Source organism: Gopherus flavomarginatus, chromosome 10 (genome assembly GCF_025201925.1).
Source record: "Gopherus flavomarginatus isolate rGopFla2 chromosome 10, rGopFla2.mat.asm, whole genome shotgun sequence".
NCBI lineage: Eukaryota > Metazoa > Chordata > Testudines > Testudinidae > Gopherus > Gopherus flavomarginatus.
Genome location: NC_066626.1, coordinates 50205320 through 50221687, shown reverse-complemented (window position 1 = coordinate 50221687; position 16368 = coordinate 50205320). Strand labels below are relative to the sequence as shown.

Sequence of the window (16368 nt, the reverse complement as noted above, 5' to 3'; positions counted from 1 at the left end):
TTATTTAATTTTGCTACTTCTTGGTTTACCAAGAGCTTTAACATTTTTACAGTTAGATATTAATATAAAAGTAAATAAATTATACTATAGAAACAAAAGGCAAGGTTAGCAATGTTTTAGCCTTGAAGCTCTCTGAAGATAACATCATGGTTAAATCTGAAGATACCATCATACTGAAATATGAGATGTAAATTAGTACATCATGGCCTAACAAAAGTTTAATCAATAATTTTATATATTGCCTCTGGTTTTATTATCTATGCTATTCCAGCATGTAATTTTATTAACTCCTTTTTATTTTTGCAGTGTACGCTCTGTTGCAATACAAGGTATGGTATGATTTGACATTTTAACCACTGGAGCGGCAAATGTTGATTGAAGTTTTTATCTAATAAATCTCTAATTATTACAGTCTAAGTTGAATAAGCTGAAAAAAGTACTCCTGAAAAAAAAAAGTTTTTTCTTGAGTTGCTTAAGTTATTGAACATAAGCAGTTTTGTTTAATTTTGTTCAATCTCGACTCAATTCTAAGGACCTTTTTCAATTTATTTCTCTGACCTTCTTGGCCAGAGTTATTTACGTTATGTGCAAGTGCTATGTACATAAGTCATTTATTCCCTTACAGAAGGCTCATGTATTTTGTTCTGAAATGGTAAGGGATTTAAAAAATAAATTCTCATAATTACACAAAAATATTTTGATATAGCATGAGTTACATATGAAAGAAAGAATGCTTGTTAGATAAATATGTGTAAATAGAAGTGTCCACCCTCTACTTTGGACAACTTTATGCTTTGCTTTTCTATGGAATTTCATGACCATGGATTTTTATTGCACAGAATGTGAAAGTCCAAAAACCTGCTTGTCCATGGACAGGGTGACCAAATGTCCTGTTTTTAAAGGGGCAGTAACATTTTGGAGGACTTTTTCTTATATAGGCACCTGTTTTTAAAAGGGACAGTGCCATTTTGGGGGACTTTTTCTTATATAGGTGCCTGTTATCCCCCGCCCCACCCCCTGTCCTGTTTTTTCACAGTTGCTATCTGGTCACCCTATTTAATACCCCTTCGTGAAGGGGAAGGGCCACCCTAACAGGGGCTGTGGAGGAGAAGACATCACATAGGGAGTCCGCTTGCTTCTCCAACTCCTCTGCCTACGGGCCAAGGTTGGACGCGACCCTCTTCAACAGTTCCTGGTGCACCTTAGCGTCATCCAGAGGTTCTGTGATGGTCTCATCCAGAGACTACGAGGAGGAGGCCGTTACCGTGGGTTCCACGACACCCACTAGTAGTCCAGCAGGCTGTTCCCCTTGGTCCACATGGACTTGTGGGGTCTTATCCCCCTGGGCCTCAGGCATCGGAAGGAGTTGGATTGATGCCACTTGCCTGTTTGAACTCTTGAGATGCCCAGCAGGCAGGCTGGGAGGGCTGAGTGAATCCCCACAAGCTCCAGGGGTACCATGGGCCCAGCCACTGGCCCTGGGGTCATGGGGCAGGGTTTGGTACTGATGATTCAGGCAGTACCGAGGGCCTGAGAGGCTGCCCCACTGATGTGGAGCCTTGCTCCGTACCGGCACCATATCCGGAGCGATTGCTGCCCGGTCGCCCGGATTCGCTGGAGTGGCGACCTTGTGCCTCGTGATAATCATGGTCAGATCTGGAGGAGGACCAATCCAAGCGGGACGTGTGCCTCCGTGGGGACTTCAGTGACTGGCGACGCTCAGTGGATTGGCAACAGAAGACTGGCAATTGACGCCTCACACTTCGAGTCCAGTACGGGGACAAGGAGTGAGACCTGGAGGTATGGCGGGCCGGGTGGGATCTGTCTTGGGGATCATTGGCAGGGCCCATGGCTGTGGTCCTCCAATCATTTCCGAGATCTGTAGTGGCATTCCAGTGATGTGAAAGGCCAGTCCCAATGTTCCTGCCAGGGAGCACGTGTCTCCATGGGTCTGAGCCAGGTAACCAGTGAAGTGAACCTCAAATCCCACTGCCGGTGCCCAAGGTCCGGTGACCATACAGAGTGTCTGCCTCCCTAACTCCGAGGCATGACAGCTTCGAGCGGGTGGATGATGGTGGGACATCCTCCATGATGGGGAGCGGCACCATTGAGGCGAGGGTGGATGGAAAGGTCCCAAGGCGGGCTTACCCTGAAGTCTGGGCACCAGGAGCGTCAGGATCTCCTGCACAGCCTGGAGCACTTCAGGCATAGATGGCACCTGAAGCTGATGAAGGCCTGCTTCCGTGTCCAGGCTTCCAGGCAAGGAATGGGGTGGGATGCATTGCTCGATGTGAGGTGAGGCCCGACTTCCCAACAGGGAAGATGAGCTGCCCAGCGCAGGTCTTAGCTCACCCCCAGCCCTGTCCTTCCCCTTGAGGGGAGCAAGACCGTCCCCTACTGGTCTTCTACGACTTCTTGGCTGGGGCCGTGGACAGGTTTAAAGGACTTGCAGATTCGACACTTATCACTTATGTCCCCTTCACTGAGACACCTGAGACAACTACTATGCGGATCGCTCACGGTTATGGGCCATTTGCAGCGATCTCAGGGCTTAAAGCCTGGGGACAAGGGTATGTTCCGTCCCTCGGCAAAGTCCCTGACGGGGCTAACAAAACTCTAACTACTGCTAAGGGCTAACTCAATTACTAACTACATACACTAGTTTTACACAAACTCTAAACCTAAGCAATGCAAGTAAGAGCAGCGAACATTCTGTGCACCCTCACTGGTGGCAAGAAGGAACTGAGGCTGTGGGGAGCCAGCAGCGCCCCTTATGGGCCCATGTGGGAGCCACTCCAGAGGGCGCGAGAGCCACTCCCCTCCAGATACAGCTGAGGGAAAAACTTCCGGCACCAGTGCATGTGGCGAGCATACATACCTAATGTGAAATGGACATGAGCACGCACTTGAAGAAGAATTAGTGTTTTATACAACCATTATTTTTGTCAAGTATCAGAGGGTAGCCGTGTTAGTCTGGATCTGTAAAAGCAGCAAAGAATCCTGTGGCACCTTATAGACTAACAGACGTTTTGGAGCATGAGCTTTCGTGGGTGAATACCCACTTCCTCAGATGCATATTTTTGTGTGACCATGGTCCTGGATTAGGTCATTAATCAGAAATTAGCTCTCTCTGATCCATACCACACTACTGATTTAGTGTAAAACTGCAGATAGAAACTGCTCAATTGTCATCAAATTTAGGAAAAATAAGTAAACCATCTGAAGATGGAAGTCTTCATAGATCCATAGTTTGGGATTATTTCCTTAACTTTGAAAGATAACATTGTAAATTATAAATTATATTTTTATATGTATAACACATTCTTTATTCTGAAAAATCTCAGAGCACTTTGACAAACTTAATTAATAGACAAATTATACACAAGGTCCACTTCACTAAACACTCAAGTGCAGCCATCTCTAGAGTGGAATTTGGCGAACGTATGACAATACAAACTCTACATAAATGTTTTGCACAGGAAGCAATACCTTCTGTAACTGAACTGAAGGGGCAAATTTGGTAGACAAAATGCCATTACATGAGCTTCAGTTTGGCTAGGGCATAAGAGTTAAACATTTTTGGTTTTTGAAGTGCTACGAATTGAACCTGATTTCTACATCTCATCCAAAACATAACACTCTCAACACTATGCTGGGGCATTGGTTCAGTGCTGTCTCAGAGCAAGTAGTGCCACCTGCCGACTCAAAAAATAAACAGATTTATATGTGAGGGTTCAGTGTGCACAATATAACTTAATTTAATGGTTCATTTGAGTGAAAATATACAAGGAAGGGAGGGTGCTACCCACTGATCTAAGAAGAAAACTACTATACCTCAGAAAAAAATGTAAGTCTTTTCCCTTCAGCCCAATAGGAAATGCACTCAAAGACTCTATGCAAATAATTATTCAGAACAGAAATATTTATCATAGTGGTATAAAACCTTTAATTATGAGATGCCGGAATAGATTTTCTTTCTTGACAGTACCACAAATTTTAAATACTTTCTGAGGTATAGCATACTAAAAGTGCTTACAGTTTGAATTTGCTCCCTATTCTTCAGCTTTCACCAGTAACCATACTATAAAATCAGATAGCGTGAGAGATGCTCCAATTCTGTGCCTTTGTTGTCATTCAGGAAAACTGAGCACTCAGGACACTATCCTTGCTGCACCCACAACCCAAATCTCGACTCCTTTCACAGTATTATATCAACATTGTTCTGTAACTGTATGACAAGGACTTCCCAGTTGCAGCTTTTCAAATCTTCCCTAGTAAAAATTATGTTGATCATTAACAGTGTTGCCAACTTTAATGTGTTCCTCAAATTTCAATCCCACTAGAGTATAGCAATAAAAATATATAAGCACTAAACTAATGTGTTAATTTTTATTTTAAAAAGGACATAAAATACTGGATTGACTTAAAGGGTTTGTTGCAACCAGAAAGCAAAACAGCTCAACAGCCAGCTTGTAAAACAATTCCACAAGACCGGTATGAAGAAAGACAAAGAGGCTGGCAGAAAAATGGCTAGGTTACTACAGAACTAAACATCTCCTTAAAAATAAACCCTGTAAGAATATGAATAAATACTTTGTCTTAGAGCCTCTTGATTCCAAAAAGTCACTGGCCATCTGAAATGGAATCTGCCATATAAAATACTTGAGCTCCCTAATTCAGAGAGTCTCACAAGGGAGTTTAAAGATCTGTGAAGCATTCATTTATATCCTATAACTCTATGGGGTTTTGATGGCATTAAGACCATTGTATCCTTGATATATCAACTACTAGATACCAGAGGCTGGTCTGTAATTGGTTTGTCTTCTACACAGTAATGAAAAGTTGAAATTGAAGCTAAGGTAGGTGAAGTCCAGATTCTGACAAACACAGGAAGTATAGGTCATAAATCCCTCCAAAAAACTTCTTGTGTAAAAATTATGCTGTAATTGTTTGACCTAATATCAGACAGCAAATCTTTTTCACTTAAAATTATAAGCTTTCTAGTGAGAGAAAGAATTCATGGCAAATAGTAATAACTGCACTTGGGACTTACATATCGCTTTTCATCCACAGATCTCAAAGTGCTTCACAAAAGTGACCTGTTTTATAAAGAAGATTGACCTGCTTCTGGTGTTCAGATTGGAAATTAAGAAATTTGGGAATTCTAGTCAGAATAGTAAGATTGACTTGAGACTTCCACGAAGCTGATGACTCAAATGAGGTCTTGTTAAACAAATACACTGAGACTTAGTGTAGCTTAAGATCACTGAGACCTCAATGTTCTTTGAAGATTCTCCCACACTGGGGTAAATCACGGCCACAAGGGAGGCTGGCCGGCCACTTGAAGGCCTGATCAGTGCCCATTGAAGTCCATGGTAATATTCCACTGACTTCAACAGACTTCGCATCAGGACCTAGAAGTACTGACTGCCAGTATCTGCTGAATCTATTTTAGTCTATCCAGTAAAACCAAAGCATCTTGAGTTCTTTCAATCACAAAAAAGATTTTCATTTGAGTTACGGGTAATAAAAAATATAGATTCTGCAGTTGCTCAGAGATAGTATGCTGGGGTTTAGAAATTAGAGAATTAAAGAGATTCTAGAATCAATATAAATTGGAGCAGTAATTTACAAACAGAAACAATTATTCTGTAACAGTAAAAGAGGAACAGTGTTCAAGTGGCTAGGGTACTAGTGTGGGACTCAGAAGACCAAGGCCCAAATACCACTTCCATCACAGACTCTGTGTCACCTTGGGCACTTTGTCCTGTTCTACACTTGAAATTTAGAGCAACCTAGCTATGCTGCTCAGGGGTATGAAAAACACTGTAGTTAAGCTGATCTATCACCCCACGTGGACAAGCTAGGCCAATGGAATTCTTTTTCTGTTGGCCTAGCTACCACCACTGATTACCTACATCAGTGGAAAAGACCTTTCTGTTGATGTAGGAGGCATCTACACTATAGCGGCATAGCTGCAGCTGTGCCACTGTAGCCCCCATTGCATAGACATATCCTGAATCGCTCTGTGTCTCTTCCCCCTTTGTAAAATGAGGAAAATAGTACTTTACGATCAGTACTCAGATGTTACTGATAGGGCCATACACTTAAATAGGCTTGGAAGGATTCAATTTTTATCAGTAAATGTTAGAAAATATCAATTTCACCTACATACACAAACCGATGAAAAGCCATTTCCACCAATCATCATCTACATTTACAATTAGGCAAAATAAGAAAAATGCTGCTTGAGAATTTAGAGTGTGATTTAAGGATATTTACTTTGTACATTTTGACTTGTGATGTTGATAGTTTATGTTTTAATGATTTTAAAGCTTTAACTTTAGAATCTCAACATCTATTATATCATTAAATAATTTATTCTCTGTCCCCCCTTAATTTCTCACAAATATGAAATTTTAAAATCAATAAAAATAGAAAAAATGCTTAAAACCCATAATTTTACCCAACTATGACAATTTAAAATTGATTTAAAAATTAAAAATGAACATTGATATTATCCATCAAAATTATAAAAAAAAATTGAATTCTGCTTAGTCTAGACAGATAGATGTGTTATTTAAAAAAAACGTAATTCTTTCAGTTTTGGGTTGTTAATACAATCTAAGATTTTGTGTACAAACACACACGGCCATACTACTTTCAACAGCAGTGGCATAATTATTGAGCATTTTCATTCAAATAATCTGAGTTGCTTTGGATTTAAAACTGGTATTGCAGAGAACACAATTTCTCCTTTTAATATTTAGCAAAAGTTAATGATAAGTGTTTGCTTTTTATTTACCTTATACAATAAGAAACTGAACTGATTTGAATTTTGTTGAATTGTACTAATAAAATGCTTCATAAAAAAGTACCAGTAATATTAATTTAAAATGCATTTTGTAAAATATAGTGAAGTGAAAAACGTTTTAAATATATGTAGACATTACTTCATTTTAGGTTGGTGTGACAGGGTGTACTCACCCTGAACTGGACAGGAAGGGATTAACTCTTCCTTGGTGGCTGAGGAAGCCATGCCCCCACGACCTTACTGGGCATGCTCCAGGTGCAGTGGCTGTATAAAGGCAGGCAACCCAGCTCAGTCAGGGCTGACCACCAGAGGGGAAGGATGTAGCATACAGGATCTCGCTAGGGAGCAGCTATCAACCCACCCCACGGAAGCTCAAAGTGCTGAGGCCCCAGCTGACACCCAGGTGCCTGCTGATACCCAGGAGGTGGTGGAGACAAACAACCCAAAGACACCCCATCTACTGCCATCAGACCCATGGCAAAAAGTAGCCATGGGGGGGGTCTAACCATAGTCCTGGACATGGGCAGCATGTTGCGGTTGGATCCCTGCTGACCTCGGTGGTGGAACCCTCTGCCACTACTAGGGCCCCGGGCTGGGACCTGGTGGAATAAGGAGGACTTGGGTCCCCTACCCTAGTGTGTTAAATTGTTTACAATGTAAATTACTGTAAGGTGAATGCACAACTGGTTGAAAGACTGTATTCAGTGGTTCCTCGTGGGAGGGCATACCTAGAAAAGTCCCAAAGGGGTCAGTCCCGGGTCTGGTAATAGTCAATATATTTTTTAATGATTTGGATTATGGAGTGGAGAGTATGCTTATAAAATCTGAAGCTCACACCAAACTGGGAGGAGATTAGGATTAGAATTCTAAACAACTGTGACAAATTAAGGAATTGGTCTGAAAACAATAAGTTGAAATTCAATAAATACGAGTTCAAGGTAGTACTCAGAAAAATCAAATGCTCGACTACAAAATGAGGAATAATTGGCCAGGTGGTAGTACTGTTGAAAAGGACCTGGGGGTTATAGTGAATCACAAATTGGATACGAGTAATGCAGTGGTTAAAAAGGCTAATATTCTGGGGCATATTAATAGGCGTGTCAGATGTAAGATACAGGAAGTAATTGTTCCACTATTCAGCTCCAGAGGAGAGCAACAAAAATGATAAAAGGTTTAGGAAACCTGATCTAAGAGGCAAGATTTAAAAAGCTTTGCATGTTTAATCTTGAGAAAGGAAGACAGAGGACCTGATAACAGTATTCAAAATATGGTAAGGGCTGTTATAAAGAGGACTGTGATCAATTGTTCTTGTCCACTGAAGGTAGAATAAGTAGTAATGGGCTTAATCTGCAGCAAGGAAGATTTAGGTTAGACATTAGGAAAAAATTTCTAACTATAAAGGTAGTTAAGCTCTGGAATAGGCTTTTAAGAGAGATTGTGGAATCCCCAACATTGGAGGTTTTTAAGAATAGGTGGGACAAACATCTGTCAGGGATGGTCTAAGTTTTCTTGGTCCTGGCTCAGTAGAGGGGACTGAAATGGATGACCTCTCAAGGTCATTCCAGCCCTACATTTCTAGGAAGCCAACATATTTGGGACTATTTGCCTGTTTGGGGCTATTCTCAGGGCTGATATTTTATCTTCACATTTTTTCAGTAATTTTTGAGAATGAAAACAGCCTTTTCTACCAGCTGATTATGCTTTCCACTTGCTGAATAAGTTGCAAACATAAAGTTTAGTGAGGCTGCAGTATTAGCATTGTGTGCTTAAAGCACACAGTCGTGTACCAGACTGACTGTAGTGGTTGATGCTGTGAGACCCGGCCCCTCCCCACCCCTTAAAAGCCCAACATTCAAAGACCTATAGAATAGTCAAGCACAGACTTGTTGGATGTTGTGAAAACTATTACTCATTGCAGAAAATTAAAAAGGTTGAGGGTAGCATAGTTTTCAGCAGAAACATTTGTAATTTTTATTTTCACAAAATTTTCAGCTCTACTCCACCTCACAAAAACACCATATAATTTGGCATAATCAGCTATCTTTGAAGTTTCATCTATACTGGAAGGAAGAGTTGTGTTAGCTAATATGTTTTAATTATCACACTGTTAAATACCGCTTAACATCTAGGACAAACTGTGTGTTAATTAAAACATGTGAGTTTATGTGTTTTCTAATACAACTCATTTTCCAAGTATAGATAAAAGTCCGAGAAGTCCATGACCGGAATAAGAATGGTATTTTTACATTTGAACATTTGTCTGAGGAAATCTATGCAGCATATGTCCAACCTTCTGCCTTGCTCTGGACAGTACAATTAGTGTCTTATCTTTAAAGCATTAAATTTACACACAAACACACAAAAAGGGGAAATCACATTTGCTAGGAGATACTGATGGCGGCTCTGAAGTCTGAAATGACCTACACAAAAATATTCTGTGATGCAAAAGTACTTTCTGACCCTCAAGTCAGCTATTTGCTTAACATATTTGTTTACAGAAGTTCAGTGTCACTGTTCTGTTCTATGAATGCAGCTAGATAGCAGTCAAACTGTTAAGAAAGAAACTGCATACTTTTTCAGAGCTGAATGAATACTTACTTCTGCTTTTTTACGTGCTTCAATGGCTTTCATAAGCATCATATGCTGTCTTCTCCTCTCTCGTTCCTGTTAAAGCAAATAAAATTAGAACAAGACTCAACCACAGTTACAAAAGTGTCTTTTTTATTTTACAAACTCAGTACAACAAGTTTAGCATTAATAGACAAGTCACAATAAATACTATATATATAGGACAAGAATGGCTAAGTCTGTGCATGTTTTAGTTCAGGTTTAGAAAGCAAATACAAGAACAATCAAAAGCAAAAAGGTAAAGCAATGAACATGGAGACAGTGTAAAACAGAAAGCATACAGCTTTACTTATGGTCAGTTGTGATGCTCCTTCATAAGCTGGCAGAACAAAAAGCATAATGGTTGGCTGGAACAGGTCAGTTACCTTACATCTGCTATTAGACAGCTCGCAATTACTAAATGAATTGCCAATTGAACAGAAGGCTGTGTTTCTAATCATTTAAAAATATAGTAGAAGGCTGAGTTTTAAAATCATTTTAACTTCATGTTTACTCTCAGAAAAATCTTGCTGGAATCCAATATGCCACCAACAAATAAGTACGCTGAATTTTTCTGTGTTGAGACCAGTTTTACTTAAACTAGCTATGGTTCATACACAAACATGAATAAAATAGGATATTCCTATTTACTGATGCCTGTTCCTCAATGCAAAGTCACAAAAGCTGCACCGTAGATTATGTTAACAAATTTAAATGGAACATAAATTATAGTACTATGGAAAAAACTAGGTAAGTTCCTTCAATTTTGAAGTTCTGAGGTAAAATCCTGGCCCCACCAAAGTTAACAGGAGTTTGTCGTTTACTTCTATGAGGCCAGGATTTCATCTCTAGTTTCATTTTCAGATTAAAATATTATGCATTTACTGTTTATTGAAAGCTAGTGTGCTCGGCACTGTACAAATGTGGGGAAGACATGGTCCCAATTTGTACAGTAATTCTAATCCAATTTGTAGTGTTCTAATCCAAAACTATATTAAAAGCTTTATACCAAATCCCAACAAATGGGATAAGACTTGCAAAATTCGTACAGTGCTTTTCTATTAAAGGCAAAATGCTAATTTTGCATAAATTCATCCCTGATTTTACATAATGGTCCAACTCAGGTTGTGACATCAGTAATGTAGATTTCCAGTCAACAGCCTCATATATGGATCGCAGAATTCAATTTATAACACGTCTGAGACAAGTCATACTTTCTTTTCTTTAATAGATAAGACAAGCAGATGTATGCAATGCACTGTGCTGTAAAGCCATGCAGCAGTATGTAATATGACAGCAGCCAGTGCTACATTTTATGCATTGCTATGACAACCATATCACAACCAAATCACAATGCGGTGTTAGATGTACAAAAATAAACATACCCATACCATATCTAGTCTATGCCTCTCCAACTCCTGGTAGAAAGAGTTGGCACAACATTATGAAACAGAAATCACAAAGTCATAAAACCACTTTATAACCCCCACAGAAACCCCAACACCAAAGCAAGTCAATAACCCATAAAATGAAAGAAAAACTTATGCAGGAATCAAAATCAGAAATTTATACCAAAAATATTTTGAAGACTTTTCCCCCAAATAGCTTAAGCAGAAGTTAAAAATTAGCATTTGCTACTGTTCTGATAACTATATGCATACTAACCTGATGTTTCAGAAGAACAGCCTGCTGCCTTCGCATTTCTTTTTCCTTAAACATAAGAACAAAAAGGTGCTTCAAATACCTGACAATTATTATTTAACAGTAAGATGCAATTTTTTGAGCCATGCTAAAATAGGAAGAATCTGCATTCTCTCTCTCTTCACTCCTTTATTTTCAAACACTTCACATAATATAGGAACAGTTTATGCTACAAAATTTACTGAACGGAGGAGCTTCAAGAGATGCCAATAACATTTGGCTACACTGAGAGTGCATGGATTTCCAATTAGAGTAAGTAAGTTTTTCAGCACTGATAGGGATAAATGGGATATTTGACCACAACGTTACACAAGTAGCAACAGTTTTTCATTATACTCAACATAAAACAGAAGAGACACTGTATGCAATGCTATTATATAAGGGTTTAGTGAGTATGTCAAAAGCTGCTCAAGCCAAGCATAAGGTACAGATAACCCTAGTATTGACACTTCTATTTATTATTATATACATGCATGCATATGCATATATATGTAAATACACACACACGCACAGACACACACACACACATATGCACAGTACTTACTCTACATTTCTATTACAGATGTAATACCTTATCAAAAAAGATTCTGCCATACCTACAGTTCTCATATTAGTTCACAATTATTATGCACAATCACACGGTTTTTATTTTTGGAAAATAAAAACTCTGATGCTCATCTAAACTAACCTTTATTCGTTTCTCAGCCTCCAATAATTTGGCATTTGCCGCTTCTTCCTTCTTTTTCTTTTTAGCCTGTGCATGCAAAACAGGTCTCAAGGTCATGCAACAACACCACTAAAACTTGAAAATAATCTCAGACTAAATAAAACTACATGCTTCACAAGGTGCAAAACAATACCACATATTATGTGTACAATATAACAGATTTCTTCCCCAGTACACTTTGCATTATCAGTAAGTTCACAATTCTTTTTTTTTTAAGTCAAGCCAGAATTATGAAGTCATATTCAAGATTTATTTTACTTGGACATTTGTAACCAAGATACATAGCATATAAGAAAATAGTTATTTTTTAAGTATGGTTGGAAAGAGATTAAAATTCTAATTATTATATAAAACAGTAGGTTAAAAACTTTAGCAATCAATGGTTTACCACTTTTTTCCATTTTAAATACATATTTAATGTAATTGAAAATGTTCAGTTGAAGCCAATATACGGACTGCTCATCAACACATTTTGGGAATAATATTCCCATCCATTTAATATGTATCAATATTAGTTCTAGTATAAGACAACCGAAACCAAAAAGAAATCTGTTGTCAGACAGATCAGAAATGGAGATCTGAAACAGAAATCTTAAATTCAAATTCCTTTAATTTAGTTGTATGTGACATGGTTACATTATATGAAGCAACCATCTGCAATATGGAAGTTTATGTCTTTTAAAAACAGATCATGCACATTTCTGAAGATCAGAATCATGCTGTTCAAATATCAACTTCACAGACAAATGTTAAATATTTTCCTTCTTTGATACTGTAATTTAATTTTTAAAACAAAGTTTTAAATCCATTCCACAGTCAGGAACTAAATTCCATATAAAGTAGATTGCAATACTATTTTACTCCCTAATTCTGCAAATACGTATTTGCTTAACTGTAAGCATGAGTACTCCTTTTGTCGTTGATGAGACAATTGTTGTGTTTAAAATTAAGCATATGTGTAAGCAACTGCAGGATTCGGACCATAATTTAAATTAAGGATCAGTATTCTTAGAATTTCTGAAATAGTGAGACAGTTAACAATTTGAATCAAGACTATGGAATTCCTGAAGCAGATCTTACTTTAATCCAGTTGTGACAAACATGCAGTTAAGACTTTTTTCTTAATTATAATGTTCTTGAAACGTATGAACACATTTAAAAAAGATATGCTTAGTTTATTGTTTCTACCTCTAAAATTTGCTGAGCCCGAAGTTCTTTTTCCATTCTGATTTGTTGAATTCTCTTAATTTTTTCCTGCAAGGGGGGAAAAACATCTTTTAACTCTTTTAAACAACAACAAAAAAAAAGTATATAAATTTTTTTTTTACATGAATGAAAAAAAAAGTGAGAAAAGAGCCATAATAATTTTTAAAGACATGAGCACTTGTTGAATTTTACACAGATTCCAGTTGATTATTTTGAACTACAACTGGCTGTGTTTGGTGTTCTACATTAACATTAGCAAATATTTGATGAAAGCACTGAAAATGGAATCTATGCCTGTGGGTTTATGTTTAGGCAGTGACAACTGTATTTCTCTTATACTAACTTAGAGAAAGGAAGCACCCTGATGACAGTACAAACTATACAGTATAGGCCAAATCCTGGCTTGCAATGGTAGAGAGGTGTAGGGATGGGTAGAAATAGGGGTTGGAGTGCTCTAACGCAGTCTGCTTATGCAGGGAATGCTGGGGGCTATGAAATCCTCATTGTTCCCTGCTATCTGTTGCTTAACTCTTGCAGACATCCGGAGGCTGGGAGCATAGCCACTCTTAAACCTCCACTAATCTTGCTACCTGGGACCACACAGTACCTCTGAGCATACTGCATGGCCCAAAGTACCTACCCAGCAGCAGCCAATATTTAGCCATATCATATCTGGATGAAGTATGCACAATTAAGTGCTGTATACTTTTATTTCCACTGGAAACTAACCTATCAAGATGGAAAGCCTGAGTTTGGACAACCTTACTTATTTCTCAGAGGGGTGTGTGAAGTTATGCACTACAGAGTAAAAGTAAATAAATAAGTCTGGAAAACAGCGGCCACAACACTTTCAGTCAAGGTCATTCTCAGAGACGTCAGCATGCCTGTGAGCTCCTGAGGAATGGGGGGAGCCTAATGCAGTCACTGGACAATTTTATTGTACATGTCCTGTGTTGTATACTTTGTGATTTGTAAACAGAGATAGTATATGCTGCAACTGAAAACCTTATAGCATCCTATTTAAGGGTTTATTGTCTCAGAACAGCTGCTTGAGGCACATCAATTAAAAGAGCAGAGCACGTCTACGGATGGAGGTGTTTCCATTCTGTTATCTGGACAGACAGGAGAAAATCTGAACCACAGAACTCAGCGCATAGCAAAGCCCTTAACTTATTCCAAGGAATGCCAAAGAAGCTTGCATCAGGCTGTGTCATACAGACAAGCGTTCAAATGGACACAGTATCAAGGCACCTGGAAGAGAAAAGTCTGAGTATGATACGAGCCATCAACTCTCTATTTTGTGTGTTGGAAATTACATCACCACTGTAGTTTCCGGAGTCTCCAGAGAATAAATATGTCATGAAGAAGAGTCAACTTCATCTCGTCTCAGGGGCATGGTGACGGTTCCTGCACAGTACCAGAAGCAGGACCACTACGGTTGGAACAGGTTACTAAAAACAATATTCTGCCACCTCTATGTTCTCTATTACAACTTTCTGAATTTTAAACTGTTTAAAACAAAAAAGTCACTATATTTTCTGTGCTGGAGGCTCAACACATGCCAAAAAAGCTTAATGTTTGTGGTGGGGGGGTGGGGGGGAGAGGGAAATTCCCTCTTAACCATACCTTGACCTCCCAGAAAAGAGAAGTGTGAAAAGCACAAAATTAATCATCTAGAGTGACCCACAGTTTTATTATCATAAGTATATTTAATTAGATTTCTTTAAAATGTGGCTATCCAAAGCTCAAACATCTCAGCTACCTGCAAATGTCACTATACCACCCAGGGACAGAGGCAGTGAGCCCAGAGAAAAGAGCTTAGTTACAGAGTACCCTGTGGATGAAACTCTGTTCTATGAGCAGGAAGGTAGTTGCATTCTGCCCTAGCTGCAGTTTCCAAATAATATTTAAGGTGTAGCCCCAGTGTACAGTGCAAAATGGCAATCAACCTATGTTTTAATACTACTGACTGCACCATCTCAACTGGAAAATCATTCCATCAATTCACCAATCGCTCTAAAAAAAATGCCTCTTACGTGCTGTATGCCAAAGTCATACTTAAATAACATCTATGTCCCCTCATTTTAATCTAACAACTTCGAGTAGATCAAGCTGAATGAAATACCATATAAATGCTAGGTTAGGGACAATAGCACTTCAAATCTTAAAAATTACCAAATGTTGCTCTCATATGAAAGCCCTCTCCATTCCATTTATTATTTTGGGATCCTACCCTTATTTTCTCCATTTTAACAAAATTTTTCTTCAACTAACGTGACCTACACTGCATATTTCACAAATGTGGTACCAATATACTCAGTGTTTTTTTATAAGTTAGCTAACATAATATCCTCCAGATACAAGCCAACATTCTCTTACCCTTTTACTATGCTGCAGAGTGGACTAAAATTTTATATGTTGAGTTTCTCAATTCAAATTCTTTTTCTCTCCTTTCTTTACTAATTCAATTCTATTTTGACTATACTTAGCCTGGGCATTACACATAAAAACAGGACACTGTGTTGTATATGTTAGATGAAACAGTCCTTTACCATGTAAAAATTTCTAAATAGACTCATAGACTCATAGGTCAGAAGGGACCAATATGATCATCTAGTCTGACCTCCTGCACAAGGCAGGCCACAGAACCCTACCCATCCACTTTTATAACAACCCCTAACCCAGGACTGAGATATTGAAATCCTCAAAATTGGTTTGAAGACCTCAAGCTGCAGAGAATCCACCAGCAAGCGACCCATTCCCCACGCTGCAGGGGAAGGCGAAAAACCTCCAGGGCCCATGCCAATCCGCCCTGGAGGAAAATTCCTTCCCGACCCCAAATATGGCGATCAGCTAAACCCTGAGCATGTGGGCAAGACTCACCAGCCAGCACCCAAGAAGGAATTCTCTGCAGTAACTCAGTTCCCATCCCATCCAACATCTCCCCGCAGACCATTGAGCAAACTTATCTGGTGATAATCCAAGATCAATTGCCCAAATTAAACTATCCTATCATAACATCCCCTCCATATACTTATCAAGCTTAGTCTTAAAGCCAGATAAGTCTTTTGCTCCCACTACTTCCCTCGGAAGGCTGTTCCAGAACTTCACTCCCCTAATGGTTAGAAACCTTCATCTAATTTCAAGTCTAAATTCCTAATATCCAGTTTGTACCCATTCGTCCTCGTGCCTACATTAGTACTAAACTTAAATAATTCCTCTCCCTCCCTAACGTTAACCCCCCTGATATATTTATATAGAGCAAGCATATCCCCCCGCAGCCTTCTTTTGGCCAGGCTAAACAAGCCAAGCT

General features: G+C 38.9%; 1 protein-coding gene across 4 annotated transcripts in view; it reads right to left on the bottom strand.

Annotated features, from left to right (window-relative positions):
* Positions 1–16368, bottom strand: part of BAZ2B (bromodomain adjacent to zinc finger domain 2B) — a 276520-nt gene that overhangs the window by 63817 nt on the left and 196335 nt on the right. For all 4 annotated transcript variants that reach the window (XM_050969152.1, XM_050969151.1, XM_050969150.1 and 1 more), the window contains 5 exons: positions 13038–13103; positions 11811–11876; positions 11087–11131; positions 10807–10839; positions 9413–9478 (listed from right to left, as the gene is read on the bottom strand). In XM_050969152.1, the coding sequence (XP_050825109.1) occupies positions 9413–9478; positions 10807–10839; positions 11087–11131; positions 11811–11876; positions 13038–13103 (276 nt within the window). The remainder of the gene's footprint in view (positions 1–9412; positions 9479–10806; positions 10840–11086; positions 11132–11810; positions 11877–13037; positions 13104–16368) is intronic.